General features: G+C 44.2%; 1 protein-coding gene across 1 annotated transcript in view; it reads right to left on the bottom strand.

The window, feature by feature from the left end:
- Positions 1–25,781, bottom strand: part of TTC28 (tetratricopeptide repeat domain 28) — a 703,674-nt gene that overhangs the window by 110,465 nt on the left and 567,428 nt on the right. Inside the window, exons 7-12 of the mRNA XM_023741786.1 lie at positions 21,042–22,383; positions 19,225–19,748; positions 15,178–15,287; positions 13,378–13,507; positions 11,160–11,378; positions 9,056–9,221 (exon numbers count right to left, since the gene is read on the bottom strand). Coding sequence (XP_023597554.1) covers positions 9,056–9,221; positions 11,160–11,378; positions 13,378–13,507; positions 15,178–15,287; positions 19,225–19,748; positions 21,042–22,383 — 2,491 coding nt within the window. The remainder of the gene's footprint in view (positions 1–9,055; positions 9,222–11,159; positions 11,379–13,377; positions 13,508–15,177; positions 15,288–19,224; positions 19,749–21,041; positions 22,384–25,781) is intronic.

The following is a 25,781-nucleotide window of genomic DNA, read 5'->3' as shown; positions in this document are numbered from 1 at the left end:
GGTCTTAAAAGCTAGCAAGTGGCCATCTAAGATGCATCATTGGTCCCAACCCACCTGGAGAAAAGGAGAATGAAGAACACCAGTGACACAAGGAAAGTATCAGCCCAAGAGACAGAAAGGGCCACATAAACCAGAGACTTCATCAGCCTGAGACCAGAAGAACTAGATGGTGCTCAGCTACCACCAATGACTTCCCTGACAGGGAACACAACAGAGAGTCCCTGATGGAGCAGGAGAAAAGTGGAGTGCAAAACTCAAATTCTAATAAAAAGACCAGACTTAATGGTCTGACTGAGACTGGAGGGACCCCGGAAGACAAGGCCCCTGGACTCTCTGTTAGCCCAGAACTGAAACCATTCCCAAAGCCAAATCTTCAGACAAAGATTAGACTGGACTATAAGACATAAAATGATACTCGTGAAGAGTGTGCTTTTTAGCTCAAGTAGATACATGAGACTAAATGGGCAGCTCCTGTCTGGAGGTAAGATGAGAAGGCAAAAAGGGACATGTGGTTGAATGGACATGGGAAATTTGGGGTGGAAAGGAGGAGTGTGCTGTCACATTATAGTGAGAGCAACTAGAGTCACATAACAATGTGTGTACAAATTTTTGTATGAGAAACTAACTTGAACTGTAAACTTTCACTTAAAGCACAATTAAAAAAAAAAAAAAAGATTACAGTCTGGAAAACCCCACAGGGCATATCTGCTCTGTCACATGTGGTCTCTATGAGTTGGAATTGACTTGATGGCACCCCTTCAAAAAAAGTGTCATGCTGAAGATAGTATTTTGGGACCTACTTTTTTCATTATATTTCTAAGACTTACTTCGGGTTCACTACGGCTCATCTGTTTTGACTGCCAAATAATATTCCATTTTGTGAATACACCATTTACCCATTCACTCTCTCACTGATGGCACTGGGTTGTTTCTAGGTTTTTGCTGCTGTTTACAATGCCACTCTGAACATTCTTGTTCAGGCGCAAGAAATCTCTTAGATATTATGTGTAAGGTGTATACCTGGGTAAAAGGGTATGTGAATATTCAACTTTAGGGGGTAATGGCAAACTGCCTTTTGATGTGGTTATACCAGTTAACTCCCCCACCAGCCACATATAAAATAGCCTGTGGATCCATACCTCCTCTGACACTTGTATTGCTAATATTTAATAATTAATATTTGCCACTTGTAGTCAGTCAAGAACCAAATGGAGTCATCAGCATTTATAAATTAGTATAATCTAATCAGTGTTTTAAAATAAAATGTATTTGATTACAAAATAACTTTCCCTGTAGAAAATTCAGAAATACAGAAATACACCAAGAAGAAGAAAAAAGACATAACAGCTATAGTTGATCAAGGTTTAATATTCATTTACATGAAAGAGTGTTTCTCCCACATGAGGGTGGTCTATGACTGCAGTTTATTTACAACCCTTTGGGAGACTGTTTAGACCTGCCTGACTAGTGGCCACTGCCTGTCAGTGTTCCAGCAGTCAGCCGAGCATCCCCAAAGTGCCACTGCACACTCCCAGGTGCCAGGGAGCAACCCACCTACTACAGACTCTGGCTAAATATCAGAGTTAAACGTCGAAGGTGTGTGTTGAAATTCATAACATCTCCCTTAAGGAAGCTTCATGTTCTATACAGTGGTTTCAACCTATGCCTCTTTTGATCCGGGAGGAAGGGACTAGAAGTTCTTATTAAATGCTTAATAAAAGCAATTCTTTCATTTTTTAAATCCATTTTCAGAAACTCCTTTGTAACATTTTACTTCCTTTCAGCAGCAAGATGCCATTAAGGGGAGCAAAAATGGTCTGCAGAATAACAAGGACACCACAGCTGGGCAGAGGGTAATTGAATGATGGTGTCCCCCAAGGCATGGAGGCTCAATTTCTAGGGGCAGAGTGTATTTTATACCCACTAGAGAAAGAGAGTCAGTAAACCAGCCCAGCAGGAACAGGGAGACTGCTCACATGGTATCTTCTGTTGACTTTTGGTTCAAATTTATGTACATCTCACTAAGGGCCAGGCCTGGGTTAAAGAAAAAACCAAACCCATTGCTGTCAAGTCGATTCTGACTCATAGTGAGCCTATAGGACAGAGCAGAACTGCCCCATAGGGTTTCCAAGGACAGGCTGGTGGAGTCAAACTGCCAACCTTTTGGTCAGCAGCTGAGCTCTTAACCACTGAGCCACTAGGGGAATGCACATCTTGGAGAGACCCCTCTGTCTGATGGGGACTGGAAGACCACGAGAGGACAAGTAGGAGCAGGGAGGTCAGAGATGAGGCATAGCAATGGTTCAGATACAGATGACAGTGACCTGCTGCACTCATGGCAGGGGAGACAGAAGTGGATGGATTCAAAATGTATTTTATAGGGAGAATCTGCATTTACTTATGGACTGGAATGAGGGAGAGAAAGAATAAAGGGTGATGCTTCGGTCTTGGGGTAAGCAACTAGCTATACGATGGCACCAAGTACCAAGATGAGGATTTAGGCAGAAATGAAGAAACTCAAGAGTTGGGCTTTAGATACCGTAGACTACCGACACCTAGAAGATGCTCAGGGAGACACGTTTAATGGGTGGCTGCACATACAGATCCAGACCCAGAGACTCCCAAGATCTGTTTAAGCTCGGAGTGGGAGTTAACAGGGTACGCTTAGAGAGTGGAGAGGAAGGCACGGCAGCTGGAGCTTCTTGGTGTCCCCCAGAGACAAGAAAGTCAAATAAACACTGAACGCCTTCCTAGAGCCAGGTCTCACGATGCCAGGCTCCGAAATTTGGATTTTATTCTCTGCAAAATAAAATTACAGAAAGGGACTTTTTTTTTCCTTTTGAGTGACAGAGCTGTTTGTTTGTGGTTATTTATTTCTGATTAAAAAAGCAATATATGCTCATTGTGAAAAAAACTGAAAAGGAAGGAAAAGCATACAGGATAAAATATGAGGCATCAATAATTCTACCATCCATCCACCTATAATAACCCTTAACACTATGGCCTATTTCCTTCCAAGATTTTTTCTTACTTTTCACACAGATAATTTGTATAAATTATAAAATTAAAATTATACATTGTACAATAATTCTATATCCTAATTTTTCACTTAATTTTGTCACAAACATTTGGTTTTGTGATTAAAAATCTTCTGTAGATGTAATTTTATTTATTGATTAATTGTATTTTAAATGAAGGTTTACAGAGCAAATTAGTTTCTCATTAAACCATTAATACACATATTGTTTTGTGACATTGGTTGCCAAGCCTATGACATGTCAACAGTCCCCTTCTTGACCTTGGATTCCCCATTACAAGCTTTCCTGTCCCCTCCTGCCTTCTCATCCTTGCCCCTGAGCTGGTGTGCCCACTTAGTCTCATTTTGTTTTATGGGCCTGTCTAATCTTTGGCTGAAGTCACCTCAGGAGTGACTTTAGTACTGAGTTAAAAGGGTGTCCAGGGACCACGCTCTTGGGTTTCTCCAGTCTCCGTCAGACCAGTAAGTCTGGTCTTCTTTTTCATGAGTTTGAATTTTGTTCCACATTTTTCTCCAGCTCTGTCTGGGACCCTCAATTGTGATCCTTGTCAGAGCAGTCAGTGGTGGTAGCTGGGCACCATCTAGTTGTGCTGGACTCAGTCTGGTGGAGGCTGTGGTACTTGTAGTCCATTAGTCCTTTGAACTAATCTTTCCCTTGCATCTTTGGTTTTCTTCATTCTCCCTTGCTCCAGATGGAGTGGAACCAGTGGAGTATCTTAGATGGCTGCTCACTAGCTTTTAAGACCCCAGATGCTACTCACCAAAGTAGGATGCAGCATATTTTCTTTATAAACTATGTTATACCAATTGAGCTAGATGTCCCCCCGAGACCATGGTTCCCAGCCCTCAGCTAGTAATTCAATCCCTCAGGGAGTTTGGATGTGTTTATGAAGCTTCCATGACCTTGCCTTAGTCAAGTGGTGCTGACTTCCCCAGTATTGTGTACTGTCTTACCCTTTACCAGTGTTACCACTTACCTATTGTCTAGTTAGTGTTTTTCCCTCCCCATCCCTCCCCTCCCTAGTAGCCATCAAAGATTGTTTCTGTGTGTAAACCTTTTCATCAGTTTTTATAATAGTGGTCTCATACAGTATTTGTCCTTTTGTGATTAACTTATTTCACTCAGCATAATGTCCTCCAGATTCATCCATGTTGTGAGATGTTTCCCAGATACATCATTGTTCTTTATTGTTACGTAGTATTCCATTGTGTGTATGTACCATAGTTTGCTTATCCATTCATCCATTGATGGACACTTAGGTTGTTTCCATCCTTTTACTATTGTGAACAATGCTGCAATGAACATGGGTGTGCATATGTCTATTCATGTGATGGCTCTTATTTCTCTAGGATATATTCCTAGGAGTGGGATTGCTGGGTCGTATGGTATTTCTATTCTACTTCTAGCTTTTAAGAAACCTCCATATTGTCTTCCAAAATGGTTGTACCATTTTATATTCCCACCATCAGTGCATAACTGTTCTAATCTACTCGCAGCCTCTCCAACATTTGTTATTTTCTGTTTTTTTGATTCGAGCCAGTAATGTTGGGGTAAGATGGTATCTCATTGTGGTTTTGATTTGCATTTCCCTAAAGGCTAGTGATCACAAGCATTTCCTCATGTGTCTGTTAGCTGCCTGAATGTCTTCGGTGGTGAAGTGTCTGTTCATATCCTTTGCCCATTTTTTAATTGGATTGTCTTTTTGTTGTAGAGGTGTTGTATTTTCCTATAGATTTTAGTGATTAGACCTTTGTCAGATTTATAGTCAATTTTTTTCCCCAGTCTGTAGGCTCTCTTTTTACTCTTGATGAGCATAAGTGTTTAATTTTTAGAGGATCCTAGTTATCTAGCTTATCTTCTGGTGTTTGTGTATTGCCAGCCATGGTTTGTGTCCTATTTATGCTGTATATTAGGGCCTCGAGCATTGACCCTATTTTTTCTTCTATGATTTTTATAGTTTTTGGTTTTATATTTAGGTCTTTGATCCATTTTGAATTAGTTTTTGTGTACGGTGGTAGGTATGGCTCCTGTTTCATTTTTTTACAGATGGACATCCAGTTTTGCCAGCACCATTTGTTAAAAAGACTCTTTTCCCCATTTAATGGACTTTGGGTCTTTGTCAAAAATCAGGTGACTATAGGTGGATGGATTTATGTCTAAGTTCTCAATTGTGTTCCACTGGTCAATATGTCTGTCATTATACCAGTACCAGGCTGTTTTGACTACCATAGCCGTGTAGTAGGTTCTGAGGTCAGGTAGTGCAAGTCCTCCTACTTTATTTTTCTTCTTCAATAGTACTTTACTTATCTGGAGCCTCTTTCCTTTCCATATCAGGTTAATGATTAGTTTTTCCATTTTGTTAAAGAATGCTGTTGGTGTTTGGATTGGGATTGCATTGTATTTGTAGATTGCTTTGAGTAGAATTGACATTTTCACAATGTTGAATGTAGACATAATTTTAATTGCAACCTAATAGTATACTGGGTAGATATAAAATAATTTGTTTGCTATTCAATTAGCATTGGATATTTAGGTTGTTTTCCATTTTTTTCTACACTAAATAGACCTATGATAAATATCTCTATGTATAAATCTTTATTCTACTTTCTAAAATGAGAATTATTGGGTAAAGGGCATGAACATTTTAAAGATTTTTGATACTACTGGCAAAATTATTTTTAGAAAATCTAAACCAATTTATAAGGTGCTCTGGCGGCACTCAGCTGCTAACCAAAAGGTCAGTGGTTCAAACCCACCAGCTGCTCCACAGGAGAAAGATGTGGCAGTCTTCCTCCATAAAGATTACAGCACTGGAAACCCTATGGAGCAGTTCTACTCTGTCCTATTGGGTCGCTATAGGTCACTATGAGTCAGAATTGACTCAATGACAATGGGTTTGGTTTTTTGGTTTTAAATCAATTTATATTCTTGGTATGTGATACTGCTCATTCACTGTATCCTTACCATCACTGAATTTTATGGCATTAAAAACATTTGCTAGTTTTATGGATGAAAAATAATATCTGCCATTAAAAATTTCTCAGTGTTTTCATGAAACTGTTAGGTGAGAAACCAGAGTCTCACAAAAATTCCATTCCAGTAAATTCAAAGCATGCCACTAAAGTGTTTGATTTTAGTGTCATAATCAAGAACCTGAGCTTAAGCTCACAAAAAAAACACATTTCTAACAAGTCTTATCCAAAGCAACAGGAATAACCTTATTACTGGCAGTCTGAGCTGGGAATCGAAGCTACGGAAGGCAGCCCAAGCACGTGATGCTGAGTGTCTGACCGCACAGCGCCCCAGAGATCCCCAAGGTCTCATCCAGGACAGAGGGGAAAGATTAACCTGGGGACACAAGCAAGTGGCAGTCCTTCTCTCTCTCCACTGATGAAGAGCTGAACTATAACCCAGGCACCGTTTTTCAATTCAAAAGGCACCTGGGAGCAGAATTACTCAACTTCTAGTAGCACATAAAAGAACTGCTTAGATGCAAGTGTTTGGAGTTAAATCATTGTGCCCAGTGAAGAGGTGGGCAGGGAAGAGTGAGTCAAAGGGTGATCTCCTTTCTCTTTATGGTGAATTTTAATCTAGACATATGAAAACTGGGATCAAATGAAATCCATATCATTTGAGGATACAGGCTGAGCCCTGTCGATGGTTGGTTTGGACTGAGATGACTTGGGTGTTGGTGTAAGGAAGATGGTGCACAGAGAAACCACCTTTGCAGGTACAAAGGTTTCAAGTGGCAGGTGCCTCACGCTGGTTACCTTTATGATTTTATCTCAGTTCCAGCTCTGGACTGTGGCCTTTTACACTTAAAAACCTGATGTCTTCAGCATGCCCAAAGAGGCTTTGTCTCTCTAGAGCTAACTTTCCTTGTCTAAGTTTACACCGAGTTGCACAAACTGGAATGCCAGTTTATTACACACATTTTCTACCTGCAAGTAGATTAACATGTGAAACCAAATGATAACCAGAAAGGTTGACCAAGAAGCATGGGACCTGAACAACAGAAGGCAGGAAGACAATCTAAGAGGTTGTCCACCCAGGGTTGCTTAAGGTTATGTGAATACTGCCTAGGGTGCCCTTCATTTAGTTTATTTCTCATCATGCTTCAGAGCTCAGCTCAAATATTCCCTCCTCAGGGAAGCCTTCTTAACTCTCATTATAGGTCCCCCTGCTCCCCACTCCGCTTACACATTCTCGTTACACCCAGAAATTTTAAGCACTTATTACAGTTTTCATTAAAAGACTGTGTAGACTCTGTTGACTATCTGTCAGGTCCATAAGAGCACGGAGTATGTTAGTCTTGTTCATCACTTCAACCCCAATCTCTAGCAGAGTGCCTTGTACACAGTAGACACTCAAATACTAGTGGGAGGGAGGGAAGGTAGGAGGATAAGAGAACATGATGACCTCATGTCCACTGAAGGAACAGCCTTACCAGTGGAACTTCAAGATGCTTTGCCAAGATTCTCTCTTCCTTTGACAGTGTCAAAAATGGGTACTACCAAGTCTGCCTTGTCTTTTTGTGCTTCTATTGCTGGCCAACCATTCCCCTCTAAGTCCTCCTTTGCATATTCAATACTTTCGCTAAGGTTACAGTCTAATCACACTGGTCTGAGGGCCTTTCTGTCTCTTGAAGCAGCTTTGCATGCCCCTGTCTAATCTATTTTATAGTCATCTACCTTTTAAATCGCAGAGGGAAGACTTACTTACAAGTGCCTGGGTTGACACATCGTCAAGCTCCTGTAACTGCCATACCACCACCCAGAGTTAAGGATGGGGATGCTCCAGGATGCACAGCAGTTATCAGAGAAATAAGGCAAGAATGTGTGCATGTTGCTGATTCCTGTTCATACTTCATAAAAACAGAAGCTAGGGATGACATTCTTATACGAGTTGGCTATTTTCTCAAAATATGATATTAACTTTGATAATTAAAAACAGAATGAGCGCTGGCCTGGGAGTCTGGGTGAGATGTTTTTGATCCTGGCTCTGCCACTAATGTGGCTGTCAGCAAGTCCCATGTCAGTGTTGGCTTCTGTTAAATGAAAGGTGGGACCAGATAACCACTGCAGCCTCTTTCAATCTTGGCATTACATGATCCAGTGATTATTTTTCACCTAAGAACCCCTCCCCAACTTCATAAGTACTCCCAAGATCAGGCCAGCTGCTGGCAGGGACCACCACACACTCAGAAGTCTGGGTTCAGCATCTCTTAAGAAATCATAGCAACACCTCAGGATTTTCCTGATTACAAACGATACCATTCAGGAGATAAGCAGATGTTCTTAGGACTTGACATCAGCTAACACAACAGATTCTCTGACAAACAGATATTCTCGACACTTATTAACCACTGGGTGGAGGACTGAGATGCCTGGGAAATCTGCTTATGCTCCAAGGTACCCTCTTCTCTCAATTTTCCCCAGAAGAAGGACATTTTCGGAAATTATCTCCTATATGTAAAATAGTCAACCATACATGATAAAATGTAGACTGTTTTCATAAGCTTATAACTTTTGCAAAAAGCAGTTCCCTTCTCTATTCTTGATATTTGAGACCTCAACTTCCTTCATCTCAACCCCCCAATGCACAGATCTGTGCCTATATCCAGTCACTAGTACTAAATTAGTCTCTCAAACATGTGTTCAACCTTAGTATGAATCTGTTTACAACCAAAAACTAATCTCAGTCTTAATTAATTGGTATATTAAATTCAAAATCATGCTTATGTTTAAGTCTATGAACCTCCTTAAAGAATGGGCATCTTTGATGAGGCCCTTTCCTGTCTGAAGGGAAATTACCAGAAATCATAAAGACAGTCCACTACGGGGCTTGCACCCCAGAGATACGAATCTGTTTTGGCTGCAGGAACTGTGGATACACTGAGCACAAAAGTGTGTATATCAAAATATTTCTCCTATTAGCTCAAATAGAATATTCATTAAAGAAAAAAAAAAAAACCCTCCTAGATAGTATCTAAAGATAGACTTGGGAACGTTTACTACCTGGAGTAGTAAGACTCCACCCCCAGGGCCTCCCGGACACTGGCGATGTGCTGCTCCAGGGCTGAGCTGGTTGCTGCAGGAAGGATTGCACTGCTGCCGACCTGGAAGTCACTGGAGTTTTCCACCGTGTTATCACCCAGATAGTGCTCATGAAACTTGAGAATTCCTGAAACACAACAGGCACAGCCAACGTTACACACAGTTGGGGCGCAGGGGAGGGCCGGGGGTGGGAATGCTAATGCTATAGGACTTCTTTGACAAGCATGCCATTCCCATGTGAAGAAACCTTGAAACACAAGGTCTCAAGAGTGCTTCCAGAAGCTTGGTCAGAATCCTTTTCACAGTTTTTACCATCAGGTTTGGTGCTTGAAACCAGAGAGCTCAAGATTCAGCTTTTGCTTTTGGCGATATATCCAGAAGCTTCTGGAATTGTGACCACTTCATATATATTTCAAAACAGATGCTTCTCGGAAGCACCAAGTAGGGAAAGCCTCCTTTCAGGAACTGTGCATTAGTATGCCAAGATACTCTTGCAGACATAGAAATCCTGAATAAAAATATAGTTAGCCAACTGGAAACTGTGTTACTCAAAGACCTTTCATTTCAAAAAAAAGTAAATCAAAATAAATACGTAGTTTAAAGGCCAGATAACATTTTAAACCATTTTTAAATAAGACTAACTAGTCAAAGATCATTAATGGATTAAGGGAGCAAAAAACTGACGGCTGGATGAAACAGAGGTTTACTGCCAACAAACATCAGACATATTCTCAAATGGAAATGAGGTATGTCAGCCCTGGAAAATGCTGGTCCTCTCTGATTGGATTACAGCCCCAGCGAAAGCTTTAGAGGCTCATTAAGAGCAAAGAGGAATGGAAAGAGAAACAATAGGTGCCTCATTATACATAGCTCATTATTACAGGGATATGGATATACCACCTGTCAAGTCACGTCCCCGAAACGTAACAAACACAGAGAGAAAAAGCTTGATACCCCCCAGTTATCAACCTTGTCCTCACGGGTGTCTGCGCCATATCTGGGAGCTGTGATAGTGATACACGAGGATTCCACTGTGGCGACCATTAACCAAGTCCCCATGAAGGTCATGATTTAAAACCTTTAGCACAAAAAGGTGGGAGCTAAGAGTATTCTTTGTGAGAGAGCCCATAAAGAACATGAAATTAAGGGGGAAATGATTATAACAAATAAGTCGGAGGCAGAGAATGTAGAGCTGTGAGTGCTCAGAACCTAAGAAGCATCTGGGAGCCGTCAACCAGCTGTCACTTTTTTTCTTTTTAAATGAAAGGGACAGAAACATAATCAAGAAAATCTTGTCAATTCTCTCTGGCAGTTGAACTTTGTACAATTGGCTTACAGATAGTCAAGAAGCCCGTTCTTCAAGATTCCCAATTATCAGATCCACTTCCTTATTCAGTCAATAAACTGTAATTGGAGCTGGTGTGTCTCCAAACATGGCAAAGCCATCAGCATTTTATTATGCAAAAAATATGGCCCTCACAGCTAATTAGTGGGTCTGAATTTAGTGAAATGTTACAGCCTGAACATTTAATGCCAAAGTAATCGAAGTGGATTTTTACATCTAAACTAGATTTATAACAGAACTGGTTAAAAATGGGTTCTGCTAAAGCCAGAAATTTCAAGCATAAGACTTCATTTAAATACTGATAGAATGGCTATTATCATTTTAGTCTCTTTAACTTTACCATGACAAGGATCACGATTATGAAATCATACCCAGAAAGAACTCTTTAGGGCTTGCCGTCGTCACTTTATTAGTTAATGTACAACAGCTGCCTACAAATAGGGCTGCTAGTGAAATTAATCCTCCTGCTCTTAGTCCTACTTGATAAATGCTTCCACACTCACCAGTGAGGCGCAGAGATTTCTTGAGGGACTGAGAAAGCTGGGCTACCTTATTAATTGAATTCCCCACTATGGAACATCCACCGTGGCTGAGGTGTTGTGGAAGCCAGTGTCAGCTCCTTTGTCTGATCTATGATAATGAACCTCTTCCACCTCTATTCATTAGCAGTTCACAGGTCTGGTGTCTTAATTGCCCTGTTCCCACAGACGGAGATCTCACCTGCCCCAGGAGCAAGCAGCCAGCTGTACAGGTAGCCTGCGGCCAGGGAGTAGTACAGCACTAGGCCCCTCTGGCCATTAACCATCTCTAAGATTTGATCAATGGTGACCGGGGAGTAGGGGTCAGAGTCCTGTTGTCCTGTTTGTCGCTCCACCAGAAGGTCAGCAAATGCCCTTGTCCTTCCTCTCTCTGCCACGGCCAGGGCTTCATCGTGATGGCCTAGGAGACACAGGGATAGACCGAAGGCCACGTGAGTGTGCCAACTCAGGACAGAGGACAGCAGGTACAGAGATCATGAGAGAAACCTCACTGCTGCCACACTCCTAAGTGTGACATGTCCCAGTCCCTCTGTTTAATATTCAACAACCTGTCTCGGATGAGGGTGCAGTGTGCAGTCTTACAAAACCCACATTTTCAGATCCAACAGGACGGACTCCATGCCCACCTGAGCCATCGGGCACTCCTCTTGTCTACAGCCAGCACCACGAGAGAGATGACTTGGTTTAGAGCCCTCCTCCTGAACCTGTCTCTATTCCCCATCCTGGGCTGCTCCCTGACCTGGCCTCTGACCCTCATAACCCCTTTCCCTTGGCTCGTAGGGCCTGACACTTTGCACTACTTCTCTCGTTACCTCACTCCCCTGCTCTACTTGGATTCTCAGCATGGACAGGTGGGAGCTACATGATGTGTCTCCTGGCCATCTTTTCAGTCCCTCTGCAATGCAGCCCCTCCGTGTGCCACACTCTCCAGCCCACCCTCTCCACATTTCCCCCACCCACACCTCTGTGTGTTTATACACACGCTGGCCTGCCGCTGGTGGGCCATTTCCCCTTTCACTGACTGGCAAGCTTGGCCTCAGCCTTTCAATTCAATTTCAAATCCCACTTCCCCTAAGACACACGTCAGGAATCTAGTTTAGAAGCTGATGCACAAATATAAAAGCACAAAAAATACAAAACCACTGGGTTTAAAGTCAGGATTGCATGTAAGTGCCGAAGGAATGCAATGCAGAAGGTTAATCCGTTTGCTTGTGTCATAAATAGAAATACGGAAGAGGTGCTAGAACTGGGGTCAAATTTGGGGCGGTGGGGGCAGAGGCAGGGGTGGGATGCTGCAGCTCCACCAGCACTTCAAGGGTGCCTGGCTTCCCTGCAGCTCGGGTTTCAGGAGAAAGTGAGGATTTCTATGTGTGTATGCAAATGTCTCCTTTTACACTATTAAGTTATTAACTGAAACAGCAGGGACCATCTCTATGCACATTAGAAAATTGGCCCCAAAGTGCTAGACAGACTTAACACTGTGATTATAATAGATAATAAATTGTAATATCAGGCAATGAACACATTTAATAGATACATTTTTCAAGGGGAAGCTGGAATATTCACGTACATACGGCAAAAGACAGGTTATTGAATAGGCCTCACCATGCACCTTCAAAGACATTGTTAGTTACAATGAGTGCCTCCTCAAGCCAGGCTCTGGGTTGGGGACAATGGCCTGGAGAGACGGGTAGGCCCGGGAAGAGGAGTAGGATGGGGAGCTGCAAGGGGGTGGCTGTGAGAGTGGAGGCCCAGGTGAGGGAAGACGGCACGCTGCGCCGGTGCAATGGAGCACACACAGAGCCGCCATCACACAGGCCTGGAAGGGTTATCACAGACGATGTCCCAACCCAGGGGGCGGACTGGCTAGCAAACACATTTACTAGACAGCAGCATGGGCAGATGTGCAGCTGAGGAAATAGAGAAGAGGCCAGGCGTCTTCTCGGGTATTCCCCCTTAGTCAGGGAGAGCTGATGGTCTCCTGCTTGCTTCCCTCTCCCTACTAACACCTGGCTTAAGCACCCCTGTCTCCGGCTCACCTCCTCTGCCTCCTGGGTCTGCCTGCTGAGCCGTTTTGCTTCCACAGCATCTGAGCTTACTCTACCCTAGCACCAATCATGCTGTTCTAGACTCATTGATCTATGTCTCTCCATAGGCTCAGAGCTTCCTGAGGTCAGGAGCCAGGTCTTCCTGACTTCAAATCCCCAGGGTCAGTGTTCAGCACACAGTAGGTGCTCTGGAGATATTTGTTGAACAAATGAACAAATTTTCAATGACTGGATTGTGGTTGTGGCTTCCCAGTCTGTTGTAATGAGTCCTATCTCATCACAGCAACCACTGAGCAACTTACACACCGAGGTGCACATGTACACACAAACCAGAACCCCAGTTGCTCTCACCAAGGCTGACCAGCACCCGCTGCAAGGCCTGGTAGGAGGATGTCTGCAGGTCGAAGAGGGAGAGTTTGTAGTCTGTGCTCAGCTGCGCCTCGTGCCGGATTGTTTCAAACAAGGCCGATGCCCTGTAGAGCTGCAAGCAGGGGACAAAGAAGGCCACCCATTATCCATAAACCTATGTCCAGTTGCTTACAGACTAGACACAACTTTTGCTCACATCTTGATGCACAACCTAAAGACTGTTTACAAAGGTTTGAAAAGATTAATCTTTATTTCCAGGTGGGTCCTTGTGGATCTGAAAAGATCATACTCTGCAAATTATAGTTTATGTAGTCAGTTTTTGACAGATAGGGGTATCTAAAAGACAGAGGTTATAGACTTACGGCTTGAAAGATGGATTTAAGTAAAAATTTAAGCTATTAATCCAACCAAGTGCTAACTTTGACTAGAACAAAAAAGCCATCAAATGACCATTGTTTACCAGTCCAGATCTCACTACACCTGAGGATTAGAGTTGGACCTGGTGTGGCGGAGGCACTTGGAAATGGGTGAGGCTGGGGGAAAGGAGACGGGAAGCTGCTCTCAGGAGAGGAAGCTCTTCGTCACAGGCAGCGCAGTGCTGTGGAGCCAAATCAGACGTAGCCCTCCACCGCAGTGCTCAGCTCTTCACTGAAAAAGTTTCACAGGAGCCCTGGCCACACTAGAAACCACAACACCACGTCCACAGGTACCCTCAGGACTGGACGCTTGACATTCCTGATGGTGACACTGCCCTGCTGCGCTGACTGGCTTCTCCATCAGTGAGCCCACCAGACTGTTCTGATTGAGACTTCTATGCTGGAAAGCACAGTGTCCAATTCTAAGCTTATGCAAATTAAAAAAAAAAAAAAAAGAATTCTAAGACTAAGAGACTTAGATTAAGATCGAGGAATCTATCCCTAACTCTGCCACTAATCTGCTGTGTGACTTTTGGCAAGACTCAGAGCTTTAGTTTCTTCATCTCTAAAAAGGGCATGGTTAGCATTCTACATTAGAGGGTTAATTTCTCAAATTGCCTCTAATGGCTTAAAAAGTACAGTAAGATACTATAACTTTCCAGCATGCTATGGCACGAATTCAGTCATATTACATCCTAAAGTCTTGTGAGCCAGGAGAGGAGCCTTGATTTACTTCTCCTTGTTCCCCCTTTGCCTAGCACAATGTCCTCTGCAGCAATTACTCACACACTGGCTAAATGGATGAGTATGTAATTTTAGATGTAGCCACCTCAGAACTCCTCCACCCTAACAGAGCAAGCCTGTAACTCCAGGTACCCTTCTTATCTCCAGAACTAGCATGCTAATGGACTTCAACTATTTGTACACATGCAGGAAGATGAACTTACTGAGAAAGAAAACTAGAGAAGGAGGTAGGAAGGCGGGGAGAGAAAGAGAATGAAATGGGGGAGCTATGTCTATTGATATAACTAGAAATCTATAAGAACATTAAATGCAATAATTATGAATTCTTGGATTGCTTCCATCATAAAATGCATGTTACTTCATATTAAGGTTTAATGAGCAACAGTGGCTCATAACACAAGAATTCCAAAGAAATTTTTGAGAAATCTATTACACGAGTAAGCAAGAATCTTTACTTAGGTTTAGCACTTCTGGGCTGGCACTGGCTGGAAATCCTGTACATCAGCCCAAGGGTGGAGGGTGGCACCCTCTGACAAATGTCATCACCACTAGGACAGTAATCCCAAGTTCTTCCCTGTTTCTGGAAACAACATCCATTTGGGTCAGGGGTTCTCCTGCTCACCTGATGCTGGGCCTCCTCCAGATTTCCACTAGCCCAAAGAGAGAGGCCAAGCCCATGGCGGATTTTGGCCTCATCTTCTCTTCGGCCCAGTTGCTCAGCTAGCCTTAGACCTGAAACCAGACAGAGAAATTTTGAGGAAACACAGAAGACAGACATTCCACCATGCCAAGGAGGCCTGCAGGGTCATTCTGCTTCAGGTAGATGTAAAGAATGTTCACAACACAGCCAGATAAAATGCAGGACAAGAGCTGAGTCAGCCAGGCAGAGAAAGCATTCTCTTCAATTTCTGTGTTGGCAGCAACCTTTCCAGGCCACTCTAAGACACCCCAGCAAGAGCTCAGAGATAGCTATCAGCAGGAGACAGGTTTGCAGGGCAGGCAAAAACTCGGAAACAAATGGAACCTGACCTGGCCACCCTCTCTGTTGGGAAACACTTAGCTTTGCAAATGAATACTCCTGGCCTATAAATTTATCAAACCTGATTCTCTGGCTGGTAAAATCATTTCCTGACAGTTCCACAGTGCAGAAGCCAAGATAATACAATAAAACCTGCAAAAGCCAGAATCTGTATAAGGCAGAAACCTGTCAGAAAAGGAAAACTCAAATACTTTCCACTAAAATGAGCGATAGAAAAGTGGTAAGACTGTACCTTGTCAAAGGCAGAAAACTTTCGAGACCCAGAAAAATAAGGCAGTCCCATCAAGTTTCAGCTCTCACAGGTTTAACTGTATTTTCTTTCCTCATCACATGTGCACAGCAGCCAGTCAGTGTTGGTGGAGGGCACACACGCTCTCCTCCGGAAAGCAGAACACTCGCACCGCCTGACCCTGCCTTTGCAGGGAGGCTACTGATGCAGCTCCTGTCCAATCTGCTTTTCCTTTAAGTCAGAGGCTTTGATGTGCCTCTGTGGGTTGCAAAGCAAGTGCTATTATGAGTCGAAAGCCTTACATGAGTCTGTCCTCATTCTAATGGCCTTCAGATAGGCACCTGCCGTTTGGGTCACTTACCCACAGCAAGCTTCTGGATTTTGCAACACTAGCAACCTCCAGGGTTTTGCGGGAGCCAAATCTGAGGGCAACCACTTATTGCACTGGGCACTAAGACATTCTCAGCATCACCTCCCCTTCATTATCTTTCTCTCTGCTCATAGAAGGAAGCTTGTGCAGAAAGACAGCATGTGTGTTCCTACGCACAACTGAACACACAAAGAAAGGGCCTCCTTCTTCTAATCTCATTCACGGTGGACGGGACCCTGCCTCTGAGCATGCTGGGCCTGTGTAGTTTCAGACTCTGGAAAAGGAACTGAGTCAGTAGAGAGCATAATAAAAGCAATACTCAGGTCCAAGCTCATGAAATATGCTTTTAAAAATGTATATAACTCAGAAAACTTAGAAATAGCATTTTAATTTTAAATCATGTCACTGAGTAACAAAAATAATACTTGCAAATTATTTATATTTTTAAATACCTCACAGAAAAGGAACACAAATGAAAGAAAATGGTTCTTGGGGGAAAACCCAGGAGGATACTGGTTGTTTTAACCTTCAACAAGGTAACCACATTAATTCTCCAAAACAGACGACCCTGCTATTTGGGGTAAGTGGATTAGGAAGAAAACCTGGTGAGGGGAGCCCCCTTGGGATGTCTGCTCTGCGTGAGCAGAGACTTTGCTTTGCTTCCTGTCTCCTCACACCCAGGACACTCCCCGGCCAAGTCAGAGGTTCAACAGTGAACAGTTAAAAGCCCACTGAACAGACATGGCATCTGCCCTGCCCTAGCTTCTATCCACTTCCACCTCTTAGGAATCTGATCCACCTAACCAGCTCTTCTGGAGCCTGGTTTGCCAGTAACTGGTTGCATGTTGTTGTTGTTAGTTGCCATGGAGTTGATTCTGACTCCTGGCAACCCCATGTGTGCAGAGTAGAACTGTGCTTCATAGGGTTTTCAAGGCTGTGACCTATCAGAAGCAGATCACCAGGCCTTTCTTCCGAGGCACCTCTGGGTGCCTAGTCGAACAACCTTTCGACTAGCAGTTGAGTGCTTAACTATTTGTGCCACCCATGGTCTCCTCTCTTCATTAGAAAAAAAGAGAGAAAGCTGAATAACACAGGTAGTTCTAACCAGGGGTGCCCATCTGAATCACCTGGAACACCTGTTCTAAAGACTCAGACTGGGTACCACCCATGAGGCTCTGCAGGACTCTGTGTTACAGGGGCAGGGCCCATGCTGATATGTAGGCCCATCTGAAAGCCAGGAGAGACAGCACTGGGTGGCTTCTGACTGAACCGTTCTGTCATTGCAAGTGACTGCAGACCCAACTCAGAGCACTGAAAGGGGCCTGCCAGGTGTCCTGCTCCAGGCTCCTGAGAAGAGGAAGCGGGCATGGCCCACGAGAGAAGGCATGAGAGAAGGCATCTGCCGCACTCTCTCTGGTGGAGCCTATTCACAAAACAGGCCGGTGGAGAGAGACACTACAAATCAGATTTTAGATCACTGCAAAACTTCAAAGAACAAGAAACAATAAAAACGAACTCCAGAGTTTTCAATAAGTATAGAACTATGTTACAATGTCTCAAGCAAAGCAGCTATTTCCTGGAAACAGTATTGCAGGAACTGCAAAAGAACACAGCTGAGAGGTTGTCCTGTGCTGGGCCTGAGTTTAATAGTTTTCACCAATTCAACTGAAAATCACCCTTAGTCTGTTGGAATTTTACCAGTCAAATTTCAGGAAACTGAAAGCCAATACTCATGTCTGATGCACTGAGGTAGAGCCCAGCCCAGGGAGAGGAGAAGCCAGATGAGGTCTGGGAAGTGGCTTCTGGCCTCTCAGTAACATCTCAACCTACAGGCCAGTCATTCCTGGTTTGTGCAAAGGAAACACTGACCCATCAGCTCCTCGCCCACTCTCCACCTTGCTTCCTGCTCCTATGTCCCCCGCTTCCCACTTGAGGCACAAGGAGTAGTAAAGGATATAATTGCCCCGACCTTGCTCTGTTCTTTTGAGGTTAGGGCCCTGCATGGTTCCTGGGGTCAGAGAGCCCAGACTGAGCCCCACTCAGCCACTGACTGACTGCGTGGCCCCAGACAAATCACTGTACTTCTTTGAGCCTCAGTTGACTGAACTGCAAAATGGGCAAAAAGATACACCTCTCAAGGTTATTGTGAGAATTTAAGATTAAATCAATTCTATTTGCAAAGTTCCTTGGAAACTATAAATGAGAGTTTTTGCCTGAATCAGCCCCATTTCCTCTCACGGGTGAGCTGACAGTCAGCCTCTCTCTCCATTCTTCCCTTCCAGTGTGGAGGATCCAATGGGCATGTCTGAGTAGAAGTGCTTTCAGGAGCAAAAGGCCCCACACAACATAAAGAGGTGGAGGATGAATGCATTGCTGTGGGACTTCTGCTTCCGGGGAAGGAAACTTCAAAGGACTACCTGCCCCCAGGTAACTGCATGGCAGAGGAGCAGCCAGCTCCTGGGTCAGCCTGGAACAAGACTTCACCGTGGCACCAACCCAAGCACTTTGGGCGATCAACCCTGGGGAGGGAGCCAGCTCTACTACTTAGACTGAGGCCTCTGGATCAGACCTCTACTACCCTATCAGAATGGCTTTTTATATAGTTCTGATAATTTAGATATCTTCTAGAGGGCTAACTGGGCTTGGAGCAGATTTCATTTTCCTCTGATTTGGGCCCTGAATCTTACATGATTAGTTCTTCCTTGATTCATCTGTGTGAGAATGTATTGTTTACCCAGCAGAGGGCGGGGAGAAACAAGGAAGGTATCAGCTTCTTGTGCAGCTGGCTAGCAGTAGACACTATCACAGAGACAGTAAGCCAGCCTGGGTCAGAGAGAGCAAGGTAAGGCATTCTGGACAACGAAACACCATAGCACTAGCTATGGTGGGGGCACCATGGTTCTGGAGTTCAACTGCCAGTGTGCTCTTAGAGATACTCCTCAGTCCAACTCAAACTTGCATGCTTCCTTCTGAGTGGACCTGAACTCGATTTTGGGTAGACCGAGGGCCCACAAGAGGCGTTTTGACCTACCTTCCTGTAAGTACATGACTGCCTGTGAATAGTTCTGCAAGGCATGATGGGTCCTCCCAAGGCTGCTGTATGATACCGTCTTAGCCACCAAGTCATTCATTTGGGCAGCGATGCTCAGGTGCTGCTCTTGATAGACCACAGCCCTCTCAAAGGTCCCCAGCGATTCATACGTCAGGCCCAGGTTCCCATAGGCTCGGCCCTGGCATGTGGGGTTGTTGGTTTCCTCTGCTATCTGCAGGTCAAGCTGGTGGTACTGGAGGGCTGAGTCATACTCCCCCATCTGCTGGTAAACGCCCCCCAGGCCACAGGCCGCATCACTCTCCAGGGCTCGGTCTTTCATCTCTCTGGCAATGTTCAGCTGGCGTTCCAGGCAGGAAATGGCTTGTTCGTAATTCCCTAATTGGCTGTGCAGACTGCCCAGCTCTCCGTAGGCCTGGGCTTTATTGAAGGCCTCCCCAAGCTCATGGGCAACCACAAGCCTCTTTTCAAAGCACACAAGGGCTTGCTGCAAGCTCCCCATCGCCCTGTGGGGACGTAGACAGAGAAGCAATGATATTATTTCATGCAGGTGCAGACATGCTAAAACCCCTGAGAAAATGAAAAGCATTTGTCACTGTCACTTACTATAGAAGCTCTTAACTCCTCTTCTAGCTAAAATCTATCATGTGCCCTTAGAGTGAGATGCAGGGGAATTTCATAATCTGGGAAGCAATTCAAAAAGCATCCGTTAGTGACCTTCCCAAGAGCCTGAGAGTCAATGGGATCTACACCCCAGAGGAAACATAAAATATATTAATAGGCACAATGATAGCAAGTGAGCTGTTTGGTTCTTCGGGCCTCCCAATTTCCACTACCACTTAGACGATTTTTTTGAAATCACTTTACAATGACTGTAAATCTTTCACCCCATGCTTCTCCAAGCACTCTGTGGGTGATGATTTAGTTTGCCCCTTGCCCTGCCTCCACTCCTGGAGCCCTCATCCCCTTCCTGTCTGGAGAGGCCATATATCCTGCAGACACACAGGGGCAGAGAGACACCTTCTTGGGTTCCCTGCATTCAGGAGAAAAGCATCACCTTGGCTAACAGTATGTCTTTCTGTGCTAAGAGGTGACATGATAAAGAGTGGGAAGAGCATGGATTTTGGCGGCAGACCAAACTAGTGTGTGGTGCACATGAATGCCTTTCCCCAAGCCTCAATTCCTGGATGATAAATCCCACACCGATAGCAGATAATAGTGGATGCATGATTATACAGGAGCACTATAAATACCGCGTAAGATGTCTATGCAAGGTGCCCAGCATGATGCATGGTGCAAGGTACGTGCTTATTCATGCCCCACATTATCAGATGGCTTTTCCTAAAGGCACACAATGGTGTCCCAGTAATTGGTGGGTGCAGACGTTGTATTAATAAACAAATTCATGTATTGTGGAAGCATTCAGAAAAGATCAGTTCAATTGATTTACACACCTTTCCCATTCCTACCATCTCTTTTATCCTGCTCATTATGATGCAGTCAAAAACCATTAGGTTTGGAGTCAGAGAGCCCTGGGTTTGACTCTCAACTGCCCCTGTTAAGCTGTGTCATCTTGGGCATTAACCCAACCTCTCTGGGCCTCAGTTTCTTCCTCTATAACCTAAGGGTAGTAATACTACCTGCTTAATTCACAGAACTGTTGGAAGACTCAAATGAGATGATGTGTATGAAAATGCTTTGTAGTCAATAAACTGTCATGCAGACACAAAGCTGCCCTTACTGTCACAACTGCTCTTTTTGCAGGGTTTTCAACCACATTTGTCCTCTGTCAATTTTACCTGTGTCCATTTCCTAGGCCCCGGTAAGCCTTGGCTTGATCTTGCATGCGATTCAGGCTCTGGGCAACAGATAAATATTGTTCATAGTATTTGATAGCTTCCTCGTAGTCCCCCAGGGCCTCATAGCAATCCCCCAGGTTGCCGTAGGCCCGGCCCCTGTCCAGCACAGACTCATTTCCACTGAGCTGTTGCAGCATGGCCAACTGCTGCTCGAAGTAGCCGATGGCTTCTTCCATCACATTCATGTTCATCTTTGTGATGCCCATGTTACCATAGACCTGGGCTTCTAGACTTGGATCCTTCAACTTCTGCCCTAGATCCAGCTGTTCTTCATAACACTTAAAGGCCATTGTGTACTTCCCCAGGGCCATGTAGACAGCAGCCAGGTGCCCATGAGCTCTGCACTCCCCCGGCAAGTCACTCAGCTCCTGATAGACCTCCAGTTCTTGTGTGTGATAGCCCAAGGCCTTGTCATATTTCTGGACCATTCGGTATGCAGTGCCCAGGGCTGCATATGCACTGGCCTCTAGTCTCCTGTCCTTCACGTGGTGAGCTAAGCCCAGCTGCTGCTCATAGAATTTTATTGCACCATTGATATCTTTTTTACAGATGAATATATCACCCAGGTTCCCTAGGGCTCGAAATTTTGCCTGGGAATTATTCAGGGATTGGGCTAGGGACAGTAGGTATTTCTGACACTCCTCAGCTTTGCTGAAATTCAGCAGAGCCTTGAACGCTAGGCCCAAGTTGCAGTAGGCTTTTGCTTGGCTCAATTTGTCGTGAAGGTCTTTGGCCAGTGCCAGATCCTGCTCATAGTATTTCACTGCCTCCTGGTAGTTCCCAAGGCAGTAGTGGGCATAGCCGAGATTGTGGCAGACCTTCCCTTCTCCTTCCATGTCCTGGAGGTCGGGAGCAAGCCGGAGGTACTGTTCATAATAGGGGGCGGCCTGGACATACTCTCCCCGAGAACAGTGGAAGTTGCCTAGGTTGCTGAGGGCCCGGGCCTCGCTCTGGATGTCCCGCAGCTCGCGGGCGATGTTCAGGTGGTTCTGGTAGTGCTGCAGGGCCCGGTCGTGGGCACCCAGGGCCTGGTAGGCCACAGCAAGGTTGCCGTGTGTGGAGGCCTGCGAGGCGCGGTCGTTCACTTCCATGGAGATCTGCAGCTCCTGCCGGTGGTACTTGACTGCCTGGTCATACAAGCCCAGAGCGTTGTAGGCATTGCCCATGTTCCCATAGGCTCGGCCCTGGGCAGCGTAATCACTCAGCTCCTGGGCGATGCACAGGTGGGTCTTGTGCAGCTTCAGTGCAGTGTCATAATCACCCTTCATCTGGTGGATTATTCCTGCAGAAGAGAATAAAAGAGCAGGAAAAGGTCTGAGTAACTGACTAGAAGCACATTTTAATTTGCAACTCAGTTTATACTAGAATACTACTCAGATGAATTAAAGAATTTAAAATAACAGAAGGTAGAATTAAATATTTATCAGCTCTGCAGAGGGGGGATAGCTTCCTACGCCTTGAAGCAACAGAAAAAAACACTGACAGATTTGCTTACAGAAATAAAAATCTTCCTGTTACAAATACATACCTAAAATTAAAAGGCAAACACAACATTGGGAAATATATGAAACACAGATGAAAAAGTTCAATAGCTATTGTATGGAAAGATCTCATCCGATTTGATTTAAAGCAATCAAGACCCCAAGTGACTGAAATACAGGCGAAGAAGTGGAAGTGGAAGCAGACAACTCACATCCAAGGAAATACGCAGCAGAGCTACAAGGGAAAATGCTAATCCCTTTTAATAATCAAAGAAATGGAAAATAAAGCAACCCCGAAGTACCACTGTACTTCTACTAAATTAGCAAACAACAAATTCAAACGACACCCTGTATGAGGAGGTAAACACACAGGCTGCTGGGGACATAAACTGGGACAACTTGTCCAGGAGGAGCAGGGCAGGAAGCACAAACGTGGTCAAGACTCTGACCTGCAGTCCTCCACACGGGAATGCTTCCTGAGCAATTGTCAGCAGACACACAGCTATATGTGTAACAATCTCCACCGCAGGGGCACAGATTAGTGGAAAATCTAAATGCCAAACACCGGGGGACTGTATCAGTAAATTCTGGTACATCAACTCAACAGAGGATTATGTAGTCATTAAAAATGTAATTATGAAGTCTATGCCGAAAAATGGAAAAAAATGTTAACTGGAAATAGCAGAAAACAAACATTGTGCGCTCCCTGTGACAACAACATGAAAATCAATGTGTGTACACGGACATGGCCTTGAGGGAAGTATGCAGAAATAGAAAATGGCTGCCTTGTTAGGTGATGGGGTCCGAATGGTCTTGGTTTTAAAATTTCTTTTAATTCTACGATACTGTTTTTACAGTCAACAATAACAGCACTTTAAACAATCCCGATAAACTATGCTATAGCTGCTAAGCTGAGCTATTGTTTTCAGAAGCAGTTCAAAATAAGATATATCATAAATACAAAGTAATTTCAGATGATGGATATCATAAATGTAACTCGGAAGGCAGCTTTAAGGCAAATCTAGTTCATCCCATGTCATGGATTGAATTGCGTCCCCCAAAAATATCTGTCAGCTTGGCTACATCATGATTCCCAGTGTTGTATGATTGTGTACCATTCTGTAATCTGCTGTGATTTCCTTATGTGTTGTAAACTCAATCACTATGATCTAACAAGATGGATTAGTGGCAATTATACTGATGAGGTTTACAAGATTGGATAGTGTCTTAAGCCAATCTCTTTTGAGATATAAAAGAGAGAAGTGAGCAGAGACACATGGGAACCTCATATCACCAAGAAAGCAGTGCCGGGAGCAGAGTGTGTCCTTTGGACCTGAGGTTCCTGTGCAGAGAAGCTCCTAGACCAAGGGAAGACTGACGACACGGACTTTCCTCCAGAGGCAATGGAGAAAGCACTCCCCTGGAGCTGACACCCTGAATTTGGACTTGTAGCCTACTGGACTGTGAGAGAATAAACTTCTCTTTGTTAAAGCCATCCACTTGTGGTATTTCTGTTAGAGCAGCACTAGATGACTAAGACATCCCAGTCGGGGCTGGAACTGGAAACGGTGGAGGAAATCCAGTCTGCAAATACATTTCTCCTTGCCCTTGGTCTCGAGCATGCTTTTCCACGCAAGCATCAACCTGTGAGCTTTGCAGTGGTGACCAAAACCTGCAGAAGTACACTTACAGTATCAAGATGGGTTCTTGTTAAAATGTCTGAACTGAAAATAGAGGTATGTAGGAAGAAAACTAAAGAGCCCTGGTGGCACAATGGTTAAGCACTCAGCTGCTAACCGAAAGGTCAGCAGTTGGAACCCACTAGTGGCACCACAGGGAAAAGATCACAGCCTAGGAAACCTGATAGGGCAGTTATACTCTGTCCTGTAGGGTCACTATGAGTCTGAATTGACTTGATGGCACACAACAACAACAGGAAAGAAAACAATCAAAATCTAGCCTCATTCATTCACTCATTCACTCACCAAACATTAACTGTGTGCTCATTGCGTACTAGGTCTTGTAGGGTGGCACAAATGGTTAAGAACTGGACTACCAGCCAAAAGGGTGGTGGTTTGAACCCACCCAGAGGCACCTGGGAAGGCAGTCCTGACTATCTGCTTCTGAAAGGTCACAACTTGAAACTCCTATAAAATGCAGTTCCACTCTGCACACATGGGTTGCCATGAGTTGGAATCAATGGCAACTAACAATGACAACAGGCCTTGTGGTGGGCAGCATAGGGTTAGAGGGAGAAATGAAGACAGTAGTATCTGGCCTCAAAGAGCCCACTGGGTCATTAAGGGAGATAGTCATGAAACAAAAAAATGTAAGCACATGTAATAAATGCTGATGTGGGCAGCAAGGTGGGGTAGGGGGAGTGCTGAGGCTGCTCTGTTGGTCCTGACTTCTTCCACATCCTGCTCTGGAGGTCTGCCTAGTCACAGGAGCCATGTCTGGTCCCTGGGCCCAGCCTTCAGTTTGACATTAACTGGACTTTGGGTGGAGCCCTGATGGCGCAGTGGTTAAGCACTCGGCTGCTAACCAAAAGGTCAGCAATTTGAATCCACTAGCCACTCCACTGGAGAAAGATGTGGCAGTCTGCTTCCATAAAGATTTACAGCCTTGGAAACCCTATGGGGCCATTCTACTCTGTCCTACAGGGTTGCTATGAGTCAGAATGAACTTGACGGCAATGGGTTTCATTTTCTTTAGGTTTGGACTTAGGGTACAGGATAAATCATTTAGCCTCTCTGAGTTTTATCTAGTTCATCTATATAATGAGGAAAATAATAATCAAGGTATCCAACTTAAAGGGTGGTAGTGAGGATCAAATTAAATAATGTACATGCAAGTACACTATAAACGGTAAAGTGGGATTCAAGTATTAGTTACTGAAATTATTCTATATCTCCAGGAAAAGGAATTCCTAAGATGGTAGAAGTTAAATACAGTAATTTTTCTTTGTATATTTTTGCATGAGTAAAATATCTCACAATTTAAAAATAAATACATCATGGTACATTCCATACACTGAAATAACATGGTGTCATCAAAAATAGTGAGTACATAGCCAGATACCAACCTAGGAAATGAACTCTTAAGGACTATGCAAAACCAAAAGAATTACAACAGGGAAGCAGAGAGGTTAATCTGTAAATGACAACAGCATCAGAACAATAAAAGAGGGAATAAACGG

This window comes from Trichechus manatus, unplaced genomic scaffold, assembly GCF_000243295.1.
Source record: "Trichechus manatus latirostris isolate Lorelei unplaced genomic scaffold, TriManLat1.0 scaffold00190, whole genome shotgun sequence".
Lineage (NCBI taxonomy): Eukaryota > Metazoa > Chordata > Mammalia > Sirenia > Trichechidae > Trichechus > Trichechus manatus.
Note: the sequence above shows the minus strand (reverse complement) of the source record. Positions and strands in the feature narration are given on the sequence as shown.